The sequence below is a fragment of the Salvelinus sp. IW2-2015 genome, linkage group LG20 (genome assembly GCF_002910315.2).
Source record: "Salvelinus sp. IW2-2015 linkage group LG20, ASM291031v2, whole genome shotgun sequence".
Lineage (NCBI taxonomy): Eukaryota > Metazoa > Chordata > Actinopteri > Salmoniformes > Salmonidae > Salvelinus > Salvelinus sp. IW2-2015.
Window position 1 is genome coordinate 60,266,115 of NC_036860.1, and position 26,770 is coordinate 60,292,884.

At 44.0% G+C, this 26,770-nt stretch overlaps 3 protein-coding genes and 1 pseudogene across 7 annotated transcripts; 2 read left to right on the forward strand and 2 right to left on the reverse strand.

Annotated features, from left to right (window-relative positions):
- Positions 1-140: 140 nt before the first annotated feature.
- hnrnpdl (heterogeneous nuclear ribonucleoprotein D-like) lies at positions 141-5,063 on the reverse strand. Of its 4 annotated transcripts, XR_011481796.1 has the most exons (9): positions 4,849-5,063; positions 3,932-4,100; positions 3,608-3,769; positions 3,238-3,369; positions 2,898-3,018; positions 2,504-2,665; positions 1,728-1,834; positions 1,208-1,311; positions 141-465 (listed from the first exon to the last, which is right to left on the reverse strand). XR_011481796.1 is itself a non-coding variant. In XM_024011444.2 (8 exons), the coding sequence occupies exons 1-7, from the start codon at positions 4,935-4,937 to the stop codon at positions 1,764-1,766; spliced, it is 906 nt and encodes a 301-aa protein (XP_023867212.1). In that variant the 5' UTR covers positions 4,938-5,063; the 3' UTR covers positions 141-465; positions 1,728-1,763. The 4 variants fall into 4 exon arrangements, 3 of the variants coding, with proteins under 3 accessions (XP_023867212.1, XP_023867211.1, XP_023867210.1); XM_024011444.2 differs by lacking the exon at positions 1,208-1,311; XM_024011443.1 differs by having other exon boundaries at positions 141-1,311.
- Positions 1,241-10,484, forward strand: enoph1 (enolase-phosphatase 1). Of its 2 annotated transcripts, none has more exons than XM_024011447.2 (6): positions 1,241-1,329; positions 6,500-6,601; positions 7,764-7,966; positions 8,499-8,631; positions 8,730-8,853; positions 9,584-10,484. In XM_024011447.2, the coding sequence occupies exons 1-6, from the start codon at positions 1,300-1,302 to the stop codon at positions 9,721-9,723; spliced, it is 732 nt and encodes a 243-aa protein (XP_023867215.1). In that variant the 5' UTR covers positions 1,241-1,299; the 3' UTR covers positions 9,724-10,484. The 2 variants fall into 2 exon arrangements, with proteins under 2 accessions (XP_023867215.1, XP_023867214.1); XM_024011446.2 differs by lacking the exon at positions 1,241-1,329 and adding an exon at positions 5,221-6,396.
- A 138-nt stretch (positions 10,485-10,622) lies between these two features.
- tmem150c (transmembrane protein 150C) lies at positions 10,623-15,383 on the reverse strand. The gene is made up of 9 exons (XM_024011448.2): positions 14,972-15,383; positions 14,157-14,196; positions 13,901-13,982; positions 13,751-13,804; positions 13,624-13,656; positions 13,464-13,531; positions 12,974-13,101; positions 11,996-12,173; positions 10,623-11,742 (listed from the first exon to the last, which is right to left on the reverse strand). The coding sequence occupies exons 3-9, from the start codon at positions 13,972-13,974 to the stop codon at positions 11,534-11,536; spliced, it is 744 nt and encodes a 247-aa protein (XP_023867216.1). The 5' UTR covers positions 13,975-13,982; positions 14,157-14,196; positions 14,972-15,383; the 3' UTR covers positions 10,623-11,533.
- Positions 15,384-19,506: 4,123 nt separating this feature from the next.
- On the forward strand, positions 19,507-21,892 carry LOC111981163 (transmembrane protein 150C-like; annotated as a pseudogene).
- The last annotated feature ends 4,878 nt before the right edge of the window (positions 21,893-26,770 follow it).

The following is a 26,770-nucleotide window of genomic DNA, read 5'->3' on the forward strand; positions in this document are numbered from 1 at the left end:
TCAAGTTGTGTAACGATTACTGCACCTAGGCTGAAGTTGTACCTACAGGCCTAAATGTTCAAGTCAAATAATGACGCGGAAGCTATTGTTCGGTGTTATGAAATGCAAAACAGAATATCAAGTACTACAAAGTCAAGCTCTTGAGTTTTGTACCCTCTTTAATAATCCCTTTATCAAACAAAACGGCAGAAAATCCAAGTTTAAAAGAAAGGCTGGACAAATTGAAAATCAAGGTAATAAGAACACATTAAATCACGATGAAATGAAACCTAGACCTACAAAACCAAAAAGCAGCAATCTCGCTATTTACAAAGTCAGACACGCTGCATGCCAGCTTCAACTCAGGGAGAGGAGGACAACGAAATAAGGGCCTGGTGTTTAAAACATGAGCTGATCTGAGGACAGGACAGGATTCAGCCCCCAACGCTTCCACCTGGGTACAGGGTCATTCTCCAGCCAGCCCGTCTGCAAACAAGGACACAACACAACACAGATGTTACCAACKTTGGAGCTCTGCAGGGCACAGTGAACCTTGCACGTTTCACTGTTTAACTTCTGCTTGTGTCGTCAACTTAAACTATTCGTTTATTTTTCTCCATTCCGTTTTAAAGATCACGTGTAGAACTCAGCTTCACCAAGGTTYTGTAACCAGTCCTGTAACAGCTCACCGGCCAGCAAAAGCTTCAGCTCCAATGAATTGGTGGGTAAATTTCACCATTAAGGAGCAAGCCCAAATGTGACCCTAACTAAAAGATAACAAATTTGATGGACATTTAAAGCCAGATACACAAATAGCTCATATATTTTGAGTTGTCAGCTTTTTATGGCATCATAAAGCTGGTTTACATATGATCTTTAACACCTAAGTAAAAAAAAAAAAAAAAAAGTTTTGGGGTGTTTATCAAGTGAAGTTCTCTAAGGGCTATAAAGAAAAAGCAATCATTATGAGTTTTAGCAATTTAAGAAAGGGGTTCATTATAGAAAAAACACTGAAGGTCCAGAACTGAAACAAGACCACTAAAATTAAGAGAATACACAAATACAAGTCAAAGAACATTTTTACACTTTCATATTAATATCCTGTAAAAAATCAATTTCAGACAAATCGTTATAGCAAACACTTTAAAAACTGAAAAGAGATTAATTTCCTTTCTCTTATGTTTCTTTTTGTTTATCGCTGGTTACAGGAAGTGTGAAGAGACCATACCACAGGACAGCGTTTTCTTGTGCATGCCGTGCTCTCTGCCCGCTATGTGCGTCGCCCAGAGATTGTCGTGATCAGGCGACACACGGCCTGCAATGAAGTCCCCGCTGGCAGGTACAAACAAGGTACAACATCAGAGTTAGGAAAAGGAAAACTAAGGATAGGTCCTTACTCTGTACCCTTAGCAGTACTTTACCTGTTAACAATGCTATCAAGTCTCTTTATGTTATTTCCTTATGAACACCTGTTAAAAAGCAAGGGAAAAAAGGAGAATCTACAGAAAAAAAGCTTACGTTTTTTTTCTGGAGAGCTTAATAAAAATAAAACGCTGCACAAGCATTTTTGTAATTAAAGATCTATAGACATTACTTTTTAGTTTTGTCAAAATGGGGGTGTGCATCGTAATAGTAACCACTTGCTTTCTCTCATGATAGGTTTTAGAGTAATTATTTAGTGTCTATTGATCTTTAMATTTTGAAGTTTTGTTTTAAAAGTCAAGCCTTAGGTGGGAGTGTGGTCTTACCAGAATTCTAAGCAGGTCCTGTTGGATCAGATCAGCTCAGTAAGGCTGGTAGTTGTTCTGGTGGGTTGTGACCTCTCGAGAGGCCTTCCCATAGCTGCTCTGCTGGCCTATGGGAAGGTCAAGGGTTAGAGGTCAGGAAGATGAGTGTCACAGGCTAACTAAACAAAAACGTAGCAAAAGGAAATCCTATCAAGGTTTTATCAATGGAGTTTAGTTGACATGGGAGTTTTTTCAAGTTCACTTTAATTTTGGGGGGTAAATGGCAGCAGTAATCACATATCAGTAGGATGTAGTCTGCAGTGTTTGTTTACCCAGTTGTGTTATTTTTGCTTGGACTTTCAAATTGAATGTTATTGTATCAGTATTGATATGCACAATCATGTGTCAAGACATATGTACCAAAAACTCTATACAGCTCAGCTGTGTTTTACTTTATATACCCAGGAATTGAACTACAAGTACTCTCAGAAGTGTGTGCAATACAAATGTAATCTTAGAACTTTACATGGGCTGAATGATTATTAATGTTGCAAGTGTTCCCCGTAAAATAAAAGTGCATTGCCTGGATATGGAGRACCCCTCACAAACATGCACCAGAGCAAAGAGACCCAAGGCAGGCAGCATTACAGACATCTGTTTTATTTTTTTCCAGAGCTATTGATTACATACAAGGATACTTTTTTCCACCTGTTGTCTTAGCTAGAAGTACATGAGTTGTTGTTGGGGGCTGAAAGGCACTGCTTGTTTCGATAGTTGGCATCAATAGTGTAGCTTACCATTGTAGTCGTCGTATCCCTGTCCATAACCATAACTATTATAGTTGTAGCCAGAGTAGTCATAGCCTGCGTAGCCATTGTAGCCCTGGTTGTATCCATTGCCGTAGCTACCATAGTTCTGGCTGTAGTAGCCGTTGTAACCTTGGTTGTAGTTACTCTGACCTGCACAGAGACAATGGAGAGTTTCAGTGTGACAAGCCTATATTGTAGTTTCAAAGACAATTGTATGTCTTGATTTTCTTTTCAATGTACTGTAATGCATGCCCTTTTCAGTTGTCAGTACTGTCATTGTTGCATGTGTCAAATGCCACACAAGAAATKTCTTATTGGAAGAATAAATAATGATAGGGGGAAAAAAAGATTTGCATTCTTCAGTGTCATAGGGTAGATGTACCTCCTCGTCCCCGGCCCCTGTATCCTCCACCTCCTCTCCCTCCTTCGTAGCCTCCCCTCTCTCCTCTGTGTTGTTGCTGCTGTCTATACACTTCTTTGGGCTGGGCCACTTTGATTTCACACTGCAGAGAAATCAGCCCATTAACCAAGACACTTGTGGAAAACAGTGATGACACTTTCTTCAAGTACCTACAGTCACATGTTATTTGACTGCCAACATTCTTCAAAATGGCTGTCTAAACTAAGTTGGTTCAATAGCATAGAAATAATAGCTTTGCCTATCAGCGCAAGATGTGTAACAGCGTTCAAATGGTCATTGTGAATAAGCGGAATCCAGCTACCTTTCCACTCCCAACTTGGTGGTATCTGCACTCCAACAGCTTTTGAACAGGAGTCTCCTCGCAGTAGGTCACGAAGCAAAACCCACGTCGCTCGTTGGTTTTGGTGTCCATGGGAAGCTCGATGCTGTCAATCTGGAAACAAAGTTTCTCTCAGTGGCTAATGAAGACAGTAATCATACAATTCTGCGTATCTCTCAGTCTTTGTACCATGTGAAGGCGGTAAATTATACAATAGCATCAGCTCTAGCTCCATTGCCACACTCGCTCAGTGGACTTACAGCTTCCTAAAAGTGTGGGTTTACCATATCTAAAAACGTAGAATAAAACATACGAATACGTTGACAGTGCACTCATTCTGTCACTCTCTTACATCTCCAWAAGCGCCAAAGTAATCCCTGATTTCCTCCTCCGGGGTGTCTGGGCTGAGGCCTCCGACAAACACCTTCTTGGGCGGTTCCTTCCCCTTCATGGCTTTGGCCCTCTTTGGATCGATTAGCTTCCCGTCCAGCTTGTGCTCCTTCAGCTCCAACACCTGCATACAGGATAATGTGTCAGTGAAACAGGGTGTGTGTGATCAAGTGATGTGAGTGGATGCCAACTATGTATGTCTTGAAACTATTTTGTTCAGAATTAAGAGAGCAAGAAGAGACAGCCTGTCCTGTTCTCTGCTCAGTGAGTCTGTTCTAGTGCTTACCCGGTCTACACTCTCTGAGTCTCTGAAGAGAACAAAGCCGAAGCCCCGGGACCGGCCAGTCATCAGGTCTGTTTTGATGGTGCAGTCCAGAACCTCTCCAAACTTCGACAGGTAATCCGTGAGGTCTGTTTTGCTGGTGTCCCAACTGAGCCCTCCAATGAACATCTTGCTGTGAATGGAGAATCAAGGAGACAAATGCAGTCTATCAAACAGTCATAACTACATCCTTGTTATACATCCCTAACAACCTGAGTCACTAGCTATGACTTTGTTCTTAACTGACTTGCCTAGTTATATAAATGACTCATTTACTTTAGGTCAAGCTGTTGTCACCAGCAAGCTGATTAGGCCAAACGATTCAAACTGTCTAGAACGGTTAGCTATAAAAGGCAACAGCTAGATCAGTGAACTGTATCTAACTAGCTACTACACACACCTGATTCTAGCTTGGGTGGCCACCGAGTACATGTACAGGACATGTGTAGCTATTGTTCTATCTGTCAGAATTCGAAAAACCATCAATAACGTTAACGTAGTGCAAGAGAAAAAAAGAGCGCCAATAACAAACACGACATCAATCTGATTATAAACTAGTTAGCTACAAATAACGCGGTGACATGTTTCACAGCACATAGCCAACCCCGTTTGCCCACTTAGGGAACTTGGCCTGAATGACATGACGCCAGYTRGTTTGCTAACGTTAGCTAGCCATGCATGATCACAACAGGGACTGGCTAACATTGGCTAGTAACCTAATACACATTAGCGTGTTACCACTCCAATAACACGCTACGTTTGAATCAAAGATGACGTAAGTTGTCTCCAGCTGGCAGAAATAACACTAGCTGGTTAGCTACACCTACTAGCTAGCTACTCTTGCTGAAAGTAGCTAGCTAGGCTAACGTCAAGCCGCTTACCCGTCATCCTGCAGGTTTTTGCTTGCATTTATCTTGGACCCCTCTGGAAACTCGTCTGTACTGAAGTCAACCTGGCCTTCGGTCTCCATTTTCGAATGTCACCCGGTTGTTAAACAGAAATGTGTATTTAACGTTAGGCCTGATTGCTAAATACTTTTTGGGACGAATTCAGTCGCGATTGCTATGTAAAATGGCTGACATCAAGGGTGGACTGGGTGGCGGGGAGTGACGCAGATGATGTGGTTTGGTTGCGGCGGCTCAGTGGGGGGGGGGGCGCTGTTGTCTTTGCTACAAGCACTTTTTACGTAAATTGCTGATTGGTAATGTTAAAGTTGATCACAGATTATCATCATTACAAACAACTTCCTGGGTTTAATATTTTTTTTACCAATGGCATTTTATTCTAAAATCTCTGATTTTACTTTCTTCATTCTTGTTCGAAAATTAAAAGCAACACAGTAAATTACCTTTTTGTTGCCTCAAAACGAAATACTGCATATGATTTCCATTATTATCAACAAACACCAAAAGAGACTGAACAGAGGTTTCAAACATCTCTGCAAACACTTCTGTTAGATACTGTAATATTTACCCAGGAGAGTATGATATCTGCGCAAACGCATGTGGCTCTGTCGCCATCTAGGTTTACTTTTCAGACAGTGGCACTCGAAACATCGTTGCCTATGGCTCCACCAAAGCCGCGGTCCTTGCAGAGCAAGGGAAACTACTTCAAGGTCTCAAGAGTGAGTGACGTCACCGATTTAAACGCTACTAACGAAGTTTTTTTTTATAACGTACTACTAGCGCGTACTACTAGCGCGCACCACTAACTAGCTAGCCATGTCACACCTGTCATACTCATACAGTACCAGCCAAAGATATTGAAAGCACTGTACACATGTTGTGCTCAAACACTGGCCTTATAATTAGCTACGACAGAGCAGAGAATCTCTTGATATGGTTATACAACGCTTCACACATTCTAGAATATGTGGAATGACACATTCGACTGCGCATGGCCCATGTCTGTGCCCCACCCACCAGTAAATAAAACTATTGTAGCGAAATTAGCAATGTTATGATATTTCAGCACACAGTGTCCTTTTTTTATTTTCCTAACCTAGCTAAATGTTTGGTTTTGTCATTTAATATTTTATGTGTAGCATTCCATGGTGCTTTACCCTCGTGGTCGTCATTATCACGCCTTCCTGGAAACACAAGACTTTCTTTGCTCTTATGCACGCTCTTCTTGAGCACGTTCAATGGGTCTGGCTGCTTTATGTGTGCTGACGAGTCTGCTCTACCCAACAATAGCTAATTGAAAAGTAACCTAAAAAATATATATTTGGAAAGGAATTGGTAGTCCCCTGTTAGGGATTGCTCGCGTTTCTCCGGCCTGGGTAGCGTTAGATAGCTAAGCTAACAGTTAGCTACTAACTACAGTAGACGGCTTCAGACAGGAAAATGGCCAGTGTTTCAATCCCTGAAAACACTACCGCACTTTTGCTGGATATTGAAGGAACTACGACACCAATAACGTTTGTAAAGGTAGCTAGGACAACAAACCGAGACAAATGCATGGCTTTTGTGGTAGACTGATGGTTTGACTGCTAGCTAGCTACATGCTAACGGTGCTATTTCTCTACTATAGGACATTTTATTCCCATACATCAAAGATCATCTCGAGGAGTATCTGTCGGCGCACTGGGAAGAAGATGAATGCAAACAAGACGTGCATCTCCTTAAGAAACAGGTAACTGGTTTGCTGCAAACTGTGGAAAATGATGACCAGTCAGCAGTGACTGACTGCACACAATCTCAGACAGAATATGCAACTCCCATGCATTAATTTAGGTTGAAAACCTGTACATTTTGATTTGTTGAACCAGTTAATGATTGCTTGTGTGGTATGATTAGTACAGATTAGTACATTAAACGACTCTGCTGTTCAGAGTTTGGTGTCAACAGCCATAGCAACCTCATCTCGTGTAGCTAACTATTATTGTCATCTGTTTTAACTGCATGGATTTACAGTGGAACATATTTAAACAATGTTTTTATTTTCTTCTGAAGAGCTAGGCCTACATGGATTTTAGATTTCCTGTGTTTTCATTGTTTGCTGTAATCCAGTGGGTTTGGGTTTAGCACATATATATATATATATATATATATATATATATATATATATATATATATATATATATATATATATATGTAGGTCACAGATAATGGGTGTATTTGATTAGCTACCGACCATAGAAGTCATATGGGATGATGTGAGTGCAGGAGACAAGCTTTTAGAGCTGCACTCATATTCACTGGCTACTACAGGATGCTGCTTTCTTTTCACCAGGGACTGGCAAACTAAGGTGGTTTAACTCCTTTTGAGGACAACTTGCCTAAAATCAAAACTTGCACTTGAAAGCTGACTAGATCGGTCATCTGAGGGACCAGAAYCAGGGGGTTGATGGACACTGACATAGTTCATGGCACGCTATCTACATTCATAGACAAACAGATTACAGTAAATTAGTTAACATTATTAGGTTCCTCAATAAGATATGAAGCCAGGAAGTCTGTGAATTGAGCTATGAGATCTTTTCTCCAATGAGCTTACTGAATTGTAGAAGGCAGAACAATAATCAGTTCTCATTATAGCATGGTGATTTCCATATGTAATTGACTGGAATGAACAGTTTCCTGTCTGCCAGGAGCTGCCTGTCTCCATCCTTGATGGGGGTGGTTTATGGAGGGCAGAGGCCAGCCTTGAAATATCAATGCACCAAACAAGCCCCGTAAATGTCAGTTAATATATCTATGTTGGACAACCCCAAGCGTTGTCAATGTGTAATCGAACCCTGCTTCCTAATGAACATGACCTGATTGACCATGTCCTGTGACGGTCATCATGTTAGGTTGAAGAGGACCTGCGTCTGCACCGAGCGTGTGCGCAGCACTCCCTGGACCAGTCTGGGCACACGGACGAGGAGAAAGCCATCAGGGAGGTGGTGGACAACGTGCTGTGGCAGATGGCTTCGGACAGGAAGTCCACGGCTCTGAAACAGCTGCAGGGACACATGTGGAGGGCGGCCTACGCTGCCGGGAGAATCAAAGGCGAGTAAGTAGCTGGGAGTGTTCCTTCTATTGGACGGGTGGGGCTGTGAGGGATGTAGGAGGTTACTGGCGGCAGGTAGCCTAGCGGTTAAGAGCGTTGGGCCTGTAACTTAAAGGTCGGTGGTTCGAAGCCCTGAGCCAACTAGGTGAAAAATCTCTGTGCCCTTGAGCAAGGCACTTAACCTAAGAGCGTCTGCTGAAAATGACTAAAGGTTACTACTGTCTGAGGGTACTATTGTAGGAGGGATGAATCCTTAATCGATCTTAGTGCAAATCTCCCATAGACCTCACTTCATGGTTAACATAAGTCAGAGATATGTGTGCACAGATTGCAAGATTAGATTCTTCCCTGCATGAATGTAGGCCTACAGGCTGTGAAGCCCTATGTTATTGTGCTCAAGGTGATGGCTTCTAAACCGCCTGTGGGAGGATCAAGTCCTATTGTACTGTTGCATTTCTTCCAAATGTCACCTTCAAACCCGATGACTCATCCCGATGAAAAGACAGGATTACTAAGGTGTGTGTGTGTGAACCAGGGTGTACCAGGACGTGGTACCGTCCATCAGGAGGTGGAGACGGCAGGGCCTGAAGGTCTATATCTACTCCTCTGGCAGTGTGGAGGCTCAGAAACTACTGTTTGGATACTCTGTAGAGGGAGACGTACTAGATGTAAGGAAGTCTTCTCTTTTATACACCTGTTTAGAACACACACTAATCTACATTGTAATACACTCCCAGCTAAATTCAGATGTTCTCTATCCTTTCAGCTATTTGATGGCCACTTCGACACCAACATGGGCACTAAAGTAGAAAGTAAAAGCTATGTGAGGATTGCAGAGAGAATGGGCTGCCCGCCTGAAGAAATCATGTTCCTGACGGATGTCACACGAGGTAAGTGTTGTAGCAGGCGGATTAGTTTAACACAATGTCATTTACATAAATCAGACTGAGCCAGAGCCTTTCTATTTAGCAGGATCACCCTCCGAAGCCTTGCCAGCCTTAGCTGTTACCCTGAATTCAACAGTGGATTTTTCCACTAGCTAGTCAAAGGGCTTGTCCTGAACTACAACAACCCAGCCAGCATTAGGCCATAGGCATATTTGAACTTTTATTTATTTGAGTATATTATGAACTGTTTTATGTACACACATGTTCTCAATAACCTACTGGTTAACATGAAGGAAGATAAATAATACATTGACCAGATGTTTATATCCAAAGCCATGTAGCTAGCCCTGCACTAATCCAGAATAGCATTTGGAAAGGCTGTTGTATCAGAGTTAAATCAGTACTGTATTAGTGCTGCACTGCACTGCAGCGAGGGCCTCCCCCTGAGGGAATGCAGATGCCATCATGTTAGTGTAGCGGTGCGCTAACGCATAGAGAGTCACACAGTTACCTCAGGGGCTGGGACCACAACCACCATGAGGCCTCCATGTCACATGTTCTGCTTTCCTTTGTTGTGTAGAATGTTAACTTAAAACCAAGGGTTAGGGCCTCTGTTGTTACACCATGACTGGGACTTGAGTAAGCCTGCTGTTGTGGGATCCTATTGTAGCTCAGGGAACATGGATGACTGAGAGGAGGCTATTACAGTAGTGTGTTTTGTTCCTCCCTGCAGAGGCCAAGGCAGCGGAGGATGCTGGTGTGAACGTGGCTGTAGTGGTACGGCCAGGGAACATGGAGTTGACAGAGGAAGAAAGGTCTCACTATAACCTCATTACAACCTTCAGCCAACTGGAAGTGACGGGCAGCGCTTAACACTGGAGAAGAGTGTAGGGGGAGGGAGAAGAGGGTAGGGGGAGGGGGTAGAGATGCTGCTGTCCGATTTTCCCCTTCACCTCCCCAAAGTGTATGCTCATTGACTCCCCCTTGTGGATATAGAAAAACTGATTGGTCTTCACATGGGAGTTTTCACCATATATCTTACACCTTTGCATTGTTTTTAAATCTGAGGGGGAGTAACGAATGCACACTTCAGGGAGAAGAGTAGAGAAACAGAACACAACCACAGAGTGGGAGAACACACTCACTCACTGGCCCTGTTCTATCAAGTTCCCGCTTCCCCTAGCACCTGCTGCCCTTAGGTCTAATGAAAGGACTGGAACGGTAAAAGCGACGTGATGGACTCTCCTCTAAACCTATTGGAGAGCCAGGTGGAGCCATTGTCTTATTGCTTTCACCTATCTAGTCCTTTCAGAGGCGAAGGGAATGAGCTACTAACCGAACTGGAACCGGGCCACACATGAGAACTGTTTGTGGGAGGGGAATGGGATGGTCGGCCATTGATCAAAGGACTTTGGAAGTACACTAAGAGGGGAGCCTGGGTGCCAGTCTGTTTCTGCTCTGGCCAGTGTAGCGTTGTTGRACACAGGAACTGTCGGGTATCCAGGCTACGCACAGGGTGGGTGGTGGGGAACAAGCACTAAGAGCCGTACCAGTTTGCAGACTGCACGTTTAAGGGACATGACAGGGTTTCTTCTTTTTTTTTAAGCATTTTAAATAAAAACTATTTAAGTTGATCACTTTGTATTTCTTTAACTGTAATATGGTTAAATAGGCTCTTGGAAGTTGAGTGCTACATTACTGCACAGTGTTTTTTTTGTACAGTGAGTCACTTTGAAACATGTACAGGATTGGGCTATACTCAACAAGTCCAATCAGAATGCAAAGGCAAGTTTTATTGTAAAATATAATTGTAATGTTCTAACAAACAGCAGTACAACACTGAGATGCATTTGTCAGTTATGCTTGAATGGTAATGATGAAGCCTCGTGTTGTACTAAGAAACGTGAAATAGAGAGAACACTGAAAAGGGTTCCCATGACTTGTGGTTAATGGGTGCAACAGCAATATGGTTCAAAATGGCATCATTGTATCTGGATGATAATACTACTGTACTACTCATCTTCACAGAGAAGCTGAGATCGGCTTCATCACAAACTGTTGTCTGTCTTAATTCAGGTTGAGAATAGAGGGAGGTAGACAAGACGGACAGGAAATAGAGAATGCAGCAGAACACCTCTGTCGGTAGAATGAGAAGACTCAAAATGGGAGTGGTGATGACTCCCATCACACATTCAATTAGGCATTTGGCTGCATTCATTTGAAAGGAAGGTCAGTGGGGTAGTGTCACTATCAATCTGAGATATGAGTTATCTATCCTTCTACAACTCAGCTACATAATAAACAGCCATCTTCATGCACATCCATCTTCAATTAAACCATTTAGCAACTTTTAGCGAACATCCCTTTTACTGTTGATGAGATGACAAAGGTAATGATGCCTTCTTTGTGCTCATGGAAAGAGTTTGTTGCTTTTGAAAGATCACCTCAAGGTACAGTAGTACTAGAAAGACAGTCGTTCACAGCTTATTGTGTTCAAACAGGCAGACATGCAGTAGTGTTTGACTAACTCTTCTTCAGTAACTAACAAGAGACAAACTGGAGCCCTTGACCCTTACAAATATCATGTTCATTTGTAAATTACCCCCAACTGACAACGACAGGCAACCTAACTGTTTTGTAGTACACCAAAGCTCTATAGCTGGTTCTGTCCTCTGGAGCCGCCCTATAGCTGGTCCGACTGGTACTCTGACACCTCGGAGAAGGTTTCTGACAGGCTAAGAGGCGGATCGCGGTCGTCGGTGCAGACAATCTCGAAGTGGTAGTGTCTGAACTCGATGGCAAAGGTGGCAAGGAAGCCCAGGAAGAACATGACTAGCGCCCATTGCGCCCGCGCTGCGTGCATGTGAAGACGTTGCGCCATCAGAGCAAAGTCTGAACGGGGGGGTTAAGGGTCAAACAAACACTTTACAAAATGTACTTTCAAAATGCGTACTTCCTAGCTTCCTCTTTCATGGTAAACACTGATTTAACATGGCTGAATAAGTGAAAGAAAGGTTTCCACCACTACAGCTGTATCCAGCCAACATACCCATAGTAATGCCCTCACTGTACCGTAAGTCTCTTTGTTTAAAAGCGTCTGCTAAGTGACAGAGTGAGTCCCTGGTGCAAGCCAGAGGAAGGATACAGAGCAGCATGCAGGCGGTGACAGCCCCTGACAGTAGGAAGCGTGGGATGCCCGCCCTCCGGCCCTCGTTCTTCAGGTTGACCTTCAGGGTGATGACAGATTGCACCCAGCAGAACAACGTCCCCAGGCCAAACGTCATGGACGTCCCAATGTTGTGGAGCTCCTCGTCATTTGACAGCTGGACCAGACACATTACAGACAGACGACAGACATGGCTCTTGTGTTTCATTTCATTACTGTGACCCTGCTACACTCTGACAAAAATCTGATTATCGCTGCAAACCAAGTTGAGGTTTTCGTAGATTTTGTCAGTGGTTCTCAAATGTTTTGGGTCTGGATGTAGGGGCTAAGGGTTGTGTAAGACTAGTGACTCCTACGAAGTACGCCAGGGACAGTCTGGGGCAGGGTTCCAACCCTGTTCCTGGAGAGCCTACCTCCTTCGTGCCAACCCAAATTTAGCGCACCCAATTCTAATAATTAGCTGGTTGAAAAGCTGAATCAGGTTAGTTACAACTGGGGTTGGAGCGAAAACCTACAGGGGGGTAGCTCTCCGGGAACAGGGTTGGAGCGAAAACCTACAGGGGGTAGCTCTCCGGGAACAGGGTTGGAGCGGAAACCTACAGAGGGGTAGCTCTCCGGGAACAGGGTTGGAGCGGAAACCTACAKGGGGGTAGCTCTCCGGGAACAGGGTTGGAGAGCCCTGGCCTAGCGGTTAAGGTAGCGTTTCCCAAACTTGGTCCTGGGGCCCGCCCTGGGGGCATGTTTAGGTTTTTGCCCTAGTACTACACAGCTGATTAAAATAATCAAAGCTTGGTGATTAGTTGATTGATTGAATCAGCTGTGTAGTGCTAGGGCAAAAAACTAAACGTGCACCCCTTTGGGTCCCAAGGACCAAGTTTGGGAAAGGGGCAGTTAGGGACTAGGGGAAGTGTCTAGGGGCTGAAGGTTTATTTTCTGGACAGAGCCAGTGACTCCTACCTGGAAGTTTCCCACCAAGGTCATGCCGAAGCAGGCCAGGGACAGGGCCACCAGACTGCCAATATTGAGCCAGGGTTTATGGACCCGGGGCTTCAGCTGCAGGTATCTGAGGACACCAATGATGAACCCTGAAAGGAGAAGACCCATAAGGGATCTCTCTGGTCTGGTAGTCTCTCTAACCATTTCATTCCTGGTACTGGGGACCCACAGGGTGTGCAGGCTTTTGTTTCTGCTCAATACTAACCTCATCAATAACGGTTTGTAATGAGCATTACATGTTCTGCCGCTGGAACTGCTGACTGTAAATCCATCCAAATCAATACACGGTACTTCCCCATTTTATAATATGCATCCTGTTGTTTCTATTCTTGTCTCTATCCTCCATCTCATATCCTGCATATATTATGGTACAATGTCCAATGTTGACTGTGTTTTCATGTACACGTAAACTTTATATGATAGAAAATAGGAGAACATGCATCAGGCTTACCTACGAAGGCAGCCAGGTTCATGACCTGGCTAAAAACACAGCTGGCCGGGGGAGCATTGCCTGCAATGCTGAGAGAGAGAGAGACAATTGTATTGACAGGAAGCACGAATCCTAGATAAAGATCTCTAACCAATTAGGTTGGTACTCATAGGCTGTGTACCTTATATATGGAGGGGATTTAGTTCCAGATCGCCTGTGAAAAATTGCATCTAATATTTAGAAATAGTGCATGGTCATAATAACTGGAATAACATATTTCTACTTTCTTCATTTATATTCCACCTTACTTGTATTCTGAACTCAGGGGTGTTATCTTCTCATCTTCAACAGCTATAAAATACCTGTAACCAAAGTAATTTAAGTTAAAGTCACACACAGCTGTAAAGCCGAATAGTGCGTGAGATAACTGAAAAGATCAGGAAAAATAAGACACTTACACAACCCAGAGTCCAGCGGCTGTGAAGAGAGAGTACATGATAGGGAGAAACGCCCAGGGACTGCACTTCCTCATGGTGTCTCCTGTAAACAAATACCATTTTAAACATCTCCACTCTCAGGAAATGGAAGGAGGTAGAACTGTTTTAGAACCACCTGAGGCAGAACATGTAAAGCCTGTCCTGAGATGTTTGAGGGAATTACTGTAACTCAAAATAGAAGTACAGGAATGCTGTTCTGTTCCAATGCCACACTTACAAATGATAAGACCAAGCCAAAGTCAGGTCCGGGGGTTAATCTACAGAAGAAAAACACAATATTATGTTACCTGTTTTTACAATTTGAGACTGCCTCTTCCGGATTAACCTAACATTGAATGGCTAGTATCCTGCTAGCTGTTACAACAATCAGTTAACGTAAGGCTGTCGTAAATAATTGCACTTATAAAAGCCTTGAATTAACTGACATGTAAACATAAAGGTGTATGTATCTAGAGCCAGAATAATTTCAGCACTGGATAGTGTCGAAAAGCCCGTTGGGCCAATGTTCTGCAGCCGTTGATTTCAGAACCACTGCTACTGGACAGCTCCCGTGTCTACAAAGCTGGGGAATGCAAATTGCCAATATTTATTACAACCACTCAGTACAACAACAACAATCACTCACTGACTCAGTCAATTTGCACGTGCATCAGATTGAGCCAAGAAAATGTATATATTTGTGATGACTGCATAGATAGATGGTGAATGTGTTTGCCTAGTGCATAGCCTTGAATACAAACGATGTAGCTAGCATGTAGGCCTACATTTTACATTCTATCGCGGGCCGGTTGGGTATTTAACACCTACCCTGTCAATATGTTATGTCATTTCTACCATGATACTTTCACAACAGCGACAGATTGACATGTAGGTCACTGATAACAGCTCACTTTCCCAAACAGTGTTTTACTGTATTGTTCCCCACAACCTATAAAATGGAGGATTCCTCCCCTTTCCCTAACTGGCTTCCCCAGTCCCAATACCCCCACTCTATCAGTCTCTGATCAATCGTCATACAGAAAAATGAAATACCTMGTTGCCAGCCAGCGCCTGTTGAATTTAGATTCCGTCTTCTTCTAATTTCATAATTGACTGAAAGACGCAGTTTTGTTATCAGTCGTAGTCACAAATGGTCATATAAACATGTGCCTGAGAGCACTAAATCCGGAGATAGTGAAATGGAGTGTGCAGTCGCGAACATGCACTGTGGCCATGGGCGAACCTTTTCTTTGCAGCACTGAATATTTAGGCGAGCGAGGAAAGAGCCTTCTCCCGTAGGAAAGAGCAATAGCAGTAAGCCTCGTTTCCAGCATGTAAACTGTCCTATCCTACACTATAACCTATGTGACATGATAGTAGGCCACCTGTAGCTGCTCTGCTGTGGACACTCTGCTCTGCTGTGGACACCCACCTGTAGCTGCTCTGCTGTGGACACTCTGCTCTGCTGTGGACACCCACCTGTAGCTGCTCTGCTGTGGACACTCTGCTCTGCTGTGGACACTTCACAGTTGTCTAAGAGGTAGGGTGCATTCAGAAAGTATTCAGACCCCATCACTTTTTCCAAATGTTGTTACTTTACAGCCTTATTTAAATTGTTTTTTTCCCCCGCATCATACTACACACAATATCCCATAATGACAAAGCAAAAACTGTTTTTTAGACACTTTTGCAAATGTATTTAAAAAAAAAAAAAAAAACTGAAATATCACATTTACATAAGTATTCAGACCCTTTACTCAGTACTTTGTTGAAGCATCGTTGGCAGCGATTACAGCCTTGAGTCTTCTTGGGTATGACACTACAAGCTTGGCACACCTGTATTTGGGGAGTTTCTTCCATTTTCTCTGCAGATCCTTCCTTGCCGCACCGCTTTTTCAGTTCTGCCACAAATGTTCTATAGGATTGAGGTCAGGACTTTGTGATGGCCACTGCAATACCTGACTTTGTTGTCCTTAAGCCATTTTGCAACACTTTGGAAGTATGCTTGGGGTCATTGTCCATTTGGAAGTTCTTTCGACCAAGCTTTAACTTCCTGACTGATGTCTTGAGATGTTGCTACAATATATCCACATAATTTCCCTTCCTCATGATGCCATCTATTTTGTGAAGTGCACCAGTCCCTCCTGCAGCAAAGCACCCCCACAACATGATGCTGCCACCCCCGTTCTCACAAGTTGGGATGGTGTTCTTCGGCTTGGAAATTGCTCCCAAGATGAACCAGACTTATGGAGGTCTACAAATACAATTGAAATACATCCACAGGTACACCTCCAATTGACTCAAATGAGTCAATTAGCCTATCAAAAGCTTCTAAACGCATGACATAATTCTGGAATTTTCCAAGATGTTTAAATGCACAGTCAACTTAGTGTATGTAAACTTCTGACCCACTGTAATTGTGATACATTGAATTATAAGTGAAATAATCTGTCTGTAAACAATTGTTGAAAAATTACTTGTGTCATCACAAAGTAGATGTCCTAACCGACTTGCCAAAACTATAGTTTGTTCACAAAAATTTGTGAGTGGTTTGAAAATGAGTTTTAATGACTCTAACCTAACTTCCGACTTCACTATATGTACGTACAGATGTGTATCATCATCATTATTATAGCTAAGACAAATTATTTAATAGATATACTTCATGTGTGTGTTAGTTGACTTTGTGCATTCATTAGAGAGGGCTTTTTCAATAATAAACTGTTGGATATGAAAGTTCTGTGTTTATGTTTATTGCCTGGAAAATAAGCAGATTTTCATCCCAAGTCTGTGAGGGTGGAGGTACATTTTCTTTTTCAGTTGAATCACAGAAGATCCATTATTTTTTTCTTCTATGAACAACATGCCAACATAACATGATGCTATTATAGTAGCATTATTTCATTAGCATAAATTGAATAACCAGAAACCACATACAGTGCATTCGGAAAGTATTCAGACCCTGAATGAAGCATGGTGGTGGGAGCATCATGCTGTGGGATATTTTTCAGTGCCAGGGACTGGGAGACTAGTCAGGATCGAGGGAAAGATGAACGGAGTAAAGTACAGAGAGATCCTTGATTAAAACCTGCACACCTTCCAACAGGACAACGACCCTAAGCACACAGCAAGACAACGCAGGAGTGGCTTCGGGAAAAGCTCTATGAATATCCTTGAGTGGCCCATCCAGAGCCCGGACTTGAACCCAATCGAACATCTCTGGAGAGACCTGAAATAGCTGTGCACTCCCATACGACATGACATAGCTTGAGAGGATCTGCAGAGAAGAAGGGAGAAACTCCCCAAATACAGGTGTGCCAAGCTTGTAGTGTCATACCCAAGAAGCACTCAAGGCTGTAATCGCTGCCAACGATGCTTCAACAAAGTACTGAGTAAAGGGTCTGAATACTTATGTAAATGGATATATCTTTTTTTTTTTTTTTTATACATTTGCAAAAGTGTCTAAAAAACAGTTTTTGCTTTGTCATTATGGGATATTGTGTGTAGTATGATGCGGGGGAAAAAAACAATTTAAATAAGGCTGTAAAGTAACAACATTTGGAAAAAGTGATGGGGTCTGAAACTTTCTGAATGCACCCTACCTCTTAGACAACTGTGAAGTGTCCACAGCAGAGCAGAGTGTCCACAGCAGAGCAGCTACAGGTGGTGTCCACAGCAGAGCAGAGTGTCCACAGCAGAGCAGCTACAGGTGGGTGTCCACAGCAGACAGAGTGTCACGAGCAGAGCAGAGTGTCCCACAGCAGAGCAGCTACAGGTGGGTGTCCACAGCAGAGCAGAGTGTCCACAGCAGAGCAGCTACAGGTGATGTCCACAGCAGAGCAGAGTGTCCACAGCAGAGCAGCACGGTGGGTGTCCACACAGAGCAGAGTGTCCACAGCAGAGCAGCTACAGGTGGGTGTCCACAGCAGAGCAGAGTGTCCACAGCAGAGCAGCTACAGGGGTGTCCACAGCAGAGCAGAGTGTCCACAGCAGAGCAGCTACAGGTGGTGGTCCACAGCAGAGCAGAGTGTCCACAGCAGAGCAGCTACAGGTGGGTGTCCACAGCAGAGAGAGTGTCCACAGCAGAGCACTACAGGTGGGTGTCCACAGCAGGCAGAGTGTCCACGCAAGCAGCTACAGTGTGGTGTCCACAGCAGAGCAGAGTGTCCACAGCAGACAGCTACAGGTGGGTGTCCACAGCAGAGCAGAGTGTCCACAGCAGAGCAGCTACAGGTGGGTGTCCACAGCAGAGCAGAGTGTTCCACAGCAGAGCAGCTACAGGTGGGCTACTATCATGTCACATAGGTTATAGTGTAGGATAGGACAGTTTACATGCTGGAAACGAGGCTTACTGCTATTGCTCTTTCCTACGGGAGAAGGCTCTTCCTCGCTCGCCTAAATTTCAGTGCTGAAAGAAAAGGTTCGCCATGGCCACAGTGCATGTCGCGACTGCGACACTCCATTTCACTATCTCCGGATTAGTGCTCTCAGGCACATGTTTATGAAACCATTTGTGACTACGACTGATAACAAAACTGCGTCTTTCAGTCAATTATGAAATTAGAAGAAGACGGAATCTAAATTCAACAGGCGCTGGCTGGCAACGAGGTATTTCATTTTTTCTGTATGACGATTGATCAGAGACTGATAGAGTGGGGGTATTGGACTGGGGAAGCCAGTTAGGGAAAGGGAGGAATCCTCCATTTTATAGGTTGGGGGAACAATACAGTAAACACTGTTTGGGAAAGTGAGCTGTTATCAGTGACCTACATGTCAATCTGTCGCTGTTGTGAAAGTATCATGGTAGAAATGACATAACATATTGACAGGGTAGGTGTAAATACCCAACGCGCCGCGATAGAATGTAAAATGTAGGCCTACATGCAGCTACATCGTTTGTATTCAAGGCTAGCACTAGGCAAACACATTCACCATCTATCTATGCAGTCAATCACAAATATATACATTTTCTTGGCTCAATCTGATGCACGTGCAAATTGACTGAGTCAGTGAGTGATTGTTGTTGTTGTACTGAGTGGTTGTAAAAATATTGGCAATTTGCATTCCCCAGCTTTGTAGACACGGGACTGTTCCAGTAGCAGTGGTTCTGAAATCAACGGCTGCAGAACATTGGCCCAACGGGCTTTTCGACACTATCCAGTGCTGAAATTATTCTGGCTCTAGATACATACACCTTTATGTTTACATGTCAGTTAATTCAAGGCTTTTATAAATGCAATTATTTACGACAGCCTTACGTTAACTGATTGTTGTAACAGCTAGCAGGATACTAGCCATTCAATGTTAGGTTAACCGGAAGAGGCAGTCTCAAATTGTAAAAACAGGTAACATAAATTGTGTTTTCTCTGTAGATTAACCCCGGACCTGACTTTGGCTTGGTCTTATCATTTGTAAGTGTGGCATTGGACAGAACAGCATTCCTGTACTTCTATTTTGAGTTACAGTAATTCCCTCAAACATCTCAGGACAGGCTTTACATTCTGCTCAGGTGGTTCTAAAACAGTTCTACCTCCTTCCATTTCCTGAGAGTGGAGATGTTAAAATGGTATTTGTTTACAGGAGACACCATGAGGAAGTGCAGTCCCTGGCGTTTCTCCCTATCATGTACTCTCTCTTCACAGCCGCTGGACTCTGGTTGTGTAAGTGTCTTATTTTTCCTGATCTTTTCAGTTATCCACGCACTATTCGGCTTTACAGCTGTGTGTGATTTAACTTAAATTACTTTGGTTACAGGTATTTTATAGCTGTTGAAGATGAGAAGATAACACCCCTGAGTTCAGAATACAAGTAAGGTGGAATATAAATGAAGAAAGTAGAAATATGTTATTCCAGTTATTATGACCATGCACTATTCTATAATATTAGATGCAATTTTTCACAGGCGATCTGGAACTAAATCCCCTCCATATATAAGGTACACAGCCTATGAGTACCAACCTAATTGGTTAGAGATCTTTATCTAGGATTCGTGCTTCCTGTCAATACAATTGTTCTCTCTCTCTCTCAGCATTGCAGGCAATGCTCCCCGCCAGCTGTGTTTTTAGCCAGGTCATGAACCTGGCTGCCTTCGTAGGTAAGCCTGATGCATGTTCTCCTATTTTCTATCATATAAAGTTACGTGTACATGAAAACACAGTCAACATTGGACATTGTACCATAATATATGCAGGATATGAGATGGAGGATAGAGACAAGAATAGAAACAACAGGATGCATATTATAAAATGGGGAAGTACGTGTATGTTTGGATGGATTTACAGTCAGCAGTTCCAGCGGCAGAACATGTAATGCTCATACAAACCGTTATTGATGAGGTTAGTATGAGCAGAAACAAAAAGCCTGCACACCGTGGGTCCCCAGTACCAGGAATGAAATGGTTAGAGAGACTACCAGACCAGAGAGATCCTTATGGGTCTTCTCCTTCAGGGTTCATCATTGGTGTCCTCAGATACCTGCAGCTGAAGCCCCGGGTCCAAACCCTGCTCAATATTGGCAGCTGGTGCCCTGTCCCTGGCCTGCTTCGGCATGACCCTTGGTGGGAAATTCCAGGTAGGAGTCACTGGCTCTGTCCAGAAAATAAACCTTCAGCCCCTAGACACTTCCCCTAGTCCTACCTGCCCCTTTCCCAAACTTGGTCCTTGGGACCCAAAGGGGTGCACGTTTAGTTTTTGCCTAGCACACAACAGCTGATTCAATAATCAACTAATCACCAAGCTTTGATTATTTTAATCAGCTGTGTATACTAGGGCAAAAACCTAACATGCCCCCAGGGGGCCGGCCCCAGGACCAAGTTTGGGAAACGCTACCTTAACCGCTAGGCAGGGCTCTCCAACCCTGTTCCCGGAGAGCTACCCCCCTGTAGGTTTCCGCTCCAACCCTGTTCCCGGAGAGCTACCCTCTGTAGGTTTCCGCTCCAACCCTGTTCCCGGAGAGCTACCCCTGTAGGTTTTCGCTCCAACCCTGTTCCCGAGAAGCTACCCCCCGTAGGTTTTCGCTCCAACCCCAGTTGAACTAACCTGATCCAGCTTTTTCAACCAGCTAATTATTAGAATTGGGTGCGCTAAATTTGGGTTGGCACGAAGGAGGTAGGCCTCCAGGAACAGGGTTGGAACCTGCCCAGACTGTCCCTGCGTACTTCGTTAGGAGTCACTAGTCTTACAACCCTTAGCCCTACATCCAGGACCAAAACATTTGAGAACCACTGACAAAATCTACGAAAACCTCAACTGTTTTGCAGGATAATCAGATTTTGTGAGAGTGTAGCAGGGTCACAGTATAGAATATGAAACACAAGAGCCATGTTGTCGTCTGTCTGTAATGTGTCTGGTCCAGCTCAATGACGAGGAGCTCCACAACATTGGGACGTCCATGACGTTTGGCCTGGGGACGTTGTTCTGCGGGTGCAATCTGTCATCACCCTGAAGGTCAACCTGAAGAACGAGGGCGGAGGGCGGGCAATCCCACGCTTCCTACTGTCAGGGGCTGTCACCGCCTGCATGCTGCTCTGTATCCTTCCTCTGTGCACCAGGGACTCACTCTGACTTAGCAGACGCTTTTAAAACAAGAGACTTACGGTAAGTGAGGGCATTACTATGGGTATGTTGGCTGGATACAGCTGTAGTGGTGGAAACCTTTCTTCACTTATCAGCCATGTTAAAATCAGTGTTACATGAAAGAGGAACTAGGAAGTACGCATTTTGAAAGTACATTTTAAAGGTTTTGTTTGACCCTTAACCCCCCGTTCAGACTTTCTCTTGATGCGCAACGTCTTCACATGCACGCAGCGCGGGCGCAATGGGCGCTAGTCATGTTCTCCTGGGCTTCCTTGCCACTCTTTGCCATCGAGTTCAGACACTACCACTTCGAGATTTGTTGCACGACGACCGCGGATCCGCCTCTTAGCCTGTCAGAAACCTTCTCCGAGTGTCAGAGTACCAGTCGGACCAGCTATAGGGCGGCTCCGAGGACAGAACCAGCTATAGAGTTTGGTGTACTACAACAGTTAGGTTGCCTGTCGTGTCAGTTGGGGGAATTTACAAATGAACATGATATTTGTAAGGTCAAGGGCTCCAGTTTGTCTTGTTAGTTACTGAAGAAGATTAATCAAACACTACTGATGTCTGCCTGTTTGAACACAATAAGCGGTGAACGACTGTCTTTCTAGTACTACTGTACCTTGAGGTGATCTTGCAAAAGCAAAAAACCTTTCCATGAGCACAAAGAAGGCATCATTACCTTTGTCACTCATCAACAGTAAAAGGGATGTTCGCTAAAGTTGCTAAATGGTTTAATGAAGATGGATGTGCATGAAGATGTGTTCTATATGTAGCGAGTTGTAGAAGGATAGATAACTCATATCTCAGAATTGATAGTGACACTACCCACTGACCTCCCTTTCAAATGAAGCAGCCCAAAGCCTAATTGAATGTGTAGGGAGGTCATCACCACTCCCATTTTGAGTCTTCTCATTCTACCGACAGAGTGGTCTGCTGCATTCTCTATTTCCTGTCCGGTCTTGTCTACCTCCCTCTATGCTCAACCTGAATTAACAGACAACAGTTTGTGATGAAGCCGATCTCAGCTTCTCTCTGAAGATGAGTAGTAACAGTAGTATTATCATCCAATACAATGATGCCATTTTGAACCAATTTGCTGTTGCACCCATTAACCACAATCATGGGAACCCTTTTGCAGTTTCTCTCTACTTCACGTTTCTTATACAACACGAGCTCATCATTACCAATTCAAGCTATAACTGACAAATGCATCTCAGTGTTGTATCTGCGTTTGTTAGAAATTACAATTATAATTTTACCAATAAAACTTGGCCTTGCATCGACCTTTGGACTTTTGAGTATAGCCCAATCCTGTACCATGTTTCAAAGGTGACTCCACTGTACCAAAAACAAACACTGTGCAGTAAGAAGCACTCAACTTCCAAGAGCCTAAATTTAGACCATATTCAGTTAAAGAATACAAAAGGTGATCAACTTAAATATTTTTATTTAAAATGCTTAAAAAAAAAGAAGAAACCCTGCATGCCCTAAACTGCAGTCTGCAAACTGGTAACGGCTTGGTGCTTGTTCCCACCACCCACCCTTCGTAGCCCGGAAACGACAGTTCCTTGTGTCAACAAGCTACACTGGCCAGAAGCAGAAACAGACTGGACCAGGCTCCCCCTCTTAGTGTAACTTCCAAAGTCCTTTGCTCAATGCCAGAGGGCCAATCTCATTCCCCTCCCACAAACAGTTCTCATGTGTGGCCCGGTTCACAAGTTCGGTTAGTAGCTCATTCCCTTCGCCTCTGAAACGGACTAAGATAGTTAAAAGCAATAAACATGGCTCCACCTGGCTCTCCAAAGGTTTAGAGAGAGTCCATCCACGTCGCTTCTTACCGTTCCAGTCCTTTCATTAGACCTAAGGGCAGCAGGTGCTAGGGGAAGCGGGAACTTGATAGAACAAGGCCAGTAGTGAGTTGTTCTCCCACTCTGTGGTGTGTTCTGTTCTCCTACCCTTCTCTGAATGTGCATTCGTTACTCCCCCTCAGATTTAAAAACAAATGCAAAGTGTAAGATATATGGTGAAAACTCCATGTGAAGACGCAATCAGTTTTCTAATATCCGACAAGGGGGAGTCAATGAGCCAATACCACTTGGGGAGGTGAAAGGGAAAATCGACAGCAGCATCTCTACCCCTCCCCTACCCTCTTTCCCTCCCCCTACCGCTTCTCCATGTTAAGCGCTGCCCGCCCACTTCCAGTTGGCTGAAGGTGGTAATTGAGGTATAGTGAGACCGTTTTCTCCTCTGTCAACTCCATGTCCCTGGCCGTACGAAACTAAGCCACGTTCAACCACCAGCATCCTCCGCTGCTCTTGGCCTCTGCAGGGGGAAACAAAACACACTACGGTAATAGCCTCCTCTCAGTCATCATTTTCCCTTGAGCTACAATAGGATCCCACAGACAGCAGGCTTACCAAGTCCCAGTCATGGTGGTAACACAAAGAGGCCCTAACCCTTGGTTTAATAACTCTACACCAACAAAGGATAGCAGAACCTGTACATGAGGCCTCATGTGGTTGTGGCCGCCAGCCCCTGAGGTAACTGTTGTGACTCTCTCGCGTTAAGCGCACCGCTACACTAACATGATGGCATCTGCATTCCCTCAGGGGGAGGCGCCTCGTCAGGGCAATGTGCAGCACTAATACAGTACTGATTTAACTCTGAACAACCAGCCTTTCCAAATGCTATTCGGATAGTTGCAGGGCTTAGCTAATGGCTTTGGATAAACATCTGTCCATGTATATTTATCTTCCTTCACATGTAACAGTAGTTAATTGAGAACAATTTCGTACATAAAACAGTTCATAATCGACTCAAATAAATAAAAAGTTCAAAATGCCTAGGCCTAAATGCGGCCTGGGTTGTTGTAAGTTCAGGACAACCCTTTGACTAGCTAGTGAGAAAATCACTGTTGAATCAGGAACAGCTAAGGCTGGCAAGCTTCGGAGGGTGACTGCTAAATAGAAAGGCTCTGCGCTCAGTCGATTTATGTAAATGACCATTGTGTTAACTAATCCGCTGCTACAACACTTACCTCGTGACCATCCGTCAGGAACATGATTTCTTCATGGGGGCCGCGGGCAGCCCATTTCTCTCTGCAATGCCTCACCCATAAGCTTTTAACTTCTACTATGCCCATGTTGGTGTCGAAGTGCCATCAAATAGCTGAAAAAGGATAGAGAAACATCTTGAATAGCTGAGTGGATTACAATGTAAGATTATGTGGTTTGCGAAAACAGGTGTAGAAAAGAGAAGGACTTCCTTACATCTAGTACGTCTCCCTCACGAGTCACCAAACATAGTTTCTGAGCCTCACACTGACCAGAGGAGTAGTATAGACCTTCAGGCCCTGCCGTCCCACCTCCTGATGGACGGTACCACGTCCTGGTACACCCGGTTTCGACACACACACACCTTAGTAATGCCGTCTTTCATCGGATGATCATCGGGTGAGAGGTGACATTTGGAAGAAATGCCAGACAGTACAATAGGACTTGATCCTCCCACAGGGCGGTTTAGAAGCCATCACCTGAGCAAATAACAAGGGCTTCACAGCCTGTAGGCCTAACATTCATGCAGGAAGAATTCCTAATCCTTGCAATCTGTGCACAACCATATCTCCTGACTTATGTTAACCATGAAAGTCGAGTCTATGGAGTATTTGCCTAAGATCGATAAGGATTCATCCTCCTACGAAAGTTACCCTCAGACAGTAGTAACCTTCTAGTCATTTTCAGCAGACGCTCTTAGGTTAAGTGCGCTGCCTCAAGGCACAGAGATTCACCTAGTTGCTCTTTAAAGTCACAGGCCCAACGCTCTTAACCGCTAGGCTACCTGCCCCGCAGTAACCTCCTACATTCCCTCACAAGCCCCAACCCGCCAATAGAAGGCCACACTCGCAGCGTACTTACTCGCTTTGATCTCCGCGCAAGCCCGTAGCCGCCTCGCAACATGTGTCCTGGCAGCTGTTTCAGAGCGTGGACTTCCTGTCCGAAGCCACTGCCACAGCACGTTGGTCCACCACCTCCCTGATGCTTTCCCTCGTCCCGTGTGCCCAGACTAGGTCCAGGGAGTGGCTGCGCACACGTCGTGCACGACGCAGGTCCTCTCACCTAACATGAATGACGCGTCACAGGAACCATGGTCCATCAGCATGTCATTTAGGAAGCAGGTTCGAATTACACATGACAACTTGCTTGGGGTTGTCCAACCATAGAGTATATTAAGGACATTTAAGACCGGGGCTGTTTGGTGCAATTGATTATTTCCAAGCTGGCCTGCTGCCCTCCATACAACCACCCCCCATCAACAGGATGGAGACAGGCAGCTCTGCAGACAGGGAACTGTTCATTCCAGTCAAGTTACATATGGAAATCAGCCATGCTCAATAATGAGAACTGAATATTGTTCTGCCTTCGCCAATTCAGTAGCTCATTGGAGAAAAAGTCTCAAGTCAATTTCACAGCACTTCCTGGGCTCATATCTTATTGAAGGAACCTAAATAATGTTAACTAATTACTTAAAACTGTTTGTCTATTAATGTAGACATAGCGTGCCATGAACTATGTCAGTGTCCATCAACCCCCTGGTTCTGGGTCCCTCAGATGCCGATCTAAGTCACTTCAAGTGCAAGTTTATTTAGCAAGTTTTGTCCTCAAAGGAGTTAAACCACCTTAAGTTTTGCCAGTCCCTGGTGAAAAGAAAGCAGCATCCGAGAGAACAGTGAATATGAGTGCAGCTCTAAAAGCTGTGTCCCTGCACTCACATTCATCCCATAGAACTTCTCAGTGGTCGGTAGCTTAATCAAATACACCCATATCTGTGACCTACATAGCTCAATATATATAGTAATATAATTAAATATATATATATATATATATATATACTATATATATGGGTTTTGGGGCTAAAACCTCAAAAATAAACCCCCAAAAAAAAAACTGGATTACAGCAACAATAAACACGGAAATCTAAAATCCCATGTTGCCTAGCTCTTCAGAAGAAAATAAAACAACATTGGTTTAAATATGTCCCACCCGTAAATCCATGTCAGTAAAACACGAATACAATAATAGTTAGCTACACGAGATGAGGTTGCTATGGCTGTTGACACCAGAACTTGAACAGCAGTAGTCGTTAATGTACTACCACATCTACTATCATACCAACACAACAAATCATTAACCGTTCAACAAATCAAAATGTACAGGTTTCAACCTAAATTACCTGCATGGGAGGCTTGCATATCAGTCTGAGATTGTGTGCAGTCAGT

Excerpts from the sequence above, each read along its gene's own strand:
- enoph1 (XM_024011446.2), top strand. The coding sequence starts at position 6,313 with ATGGCCAGTGTTTCAATCCCTGAAAACACTACCGCACTTTTGCTGGAT. Across the intron at positions 7,967-8,498 it reads GCCGGGAGAATCAAAGGCGA|GGTGTACCAGGACGTGGTAC; the intron begins GTAAGTAGCTGG and ends TGTGTGAACCAG. Across the intron at positions 8,632-8,729 it reads TAGAGGGAGACGTACTAGAT|CTATTTGATGGCCACTTCGA; the intron begins GTAAGGAAGTCT and ends CTATCCTTTCAG.
- tmem150c (XM_024011448.2), bottom strand. The coding sequence starts at position 13,974 with ATGAGGAAGTGCAGTCCCTGGGCGTTTCTCCCTATCATGTACTCTCTC. Across the intron at positions 13,657-13,750 it reads CCCCTGAGTTCAGAATACAA|GCGATCTGGAACTAAATCCC; the intron begins GTAAGGTGGAAT and ends AATTTTTCACAG. Across the intron at positions 12,174-12,973 it reads CCTTGGTGGGAAACTTCCAG|CTGTCAAATGACGAGGAGCT; the intron begins GTAGGAGTCACT and ends TGTCTGGTCCAG.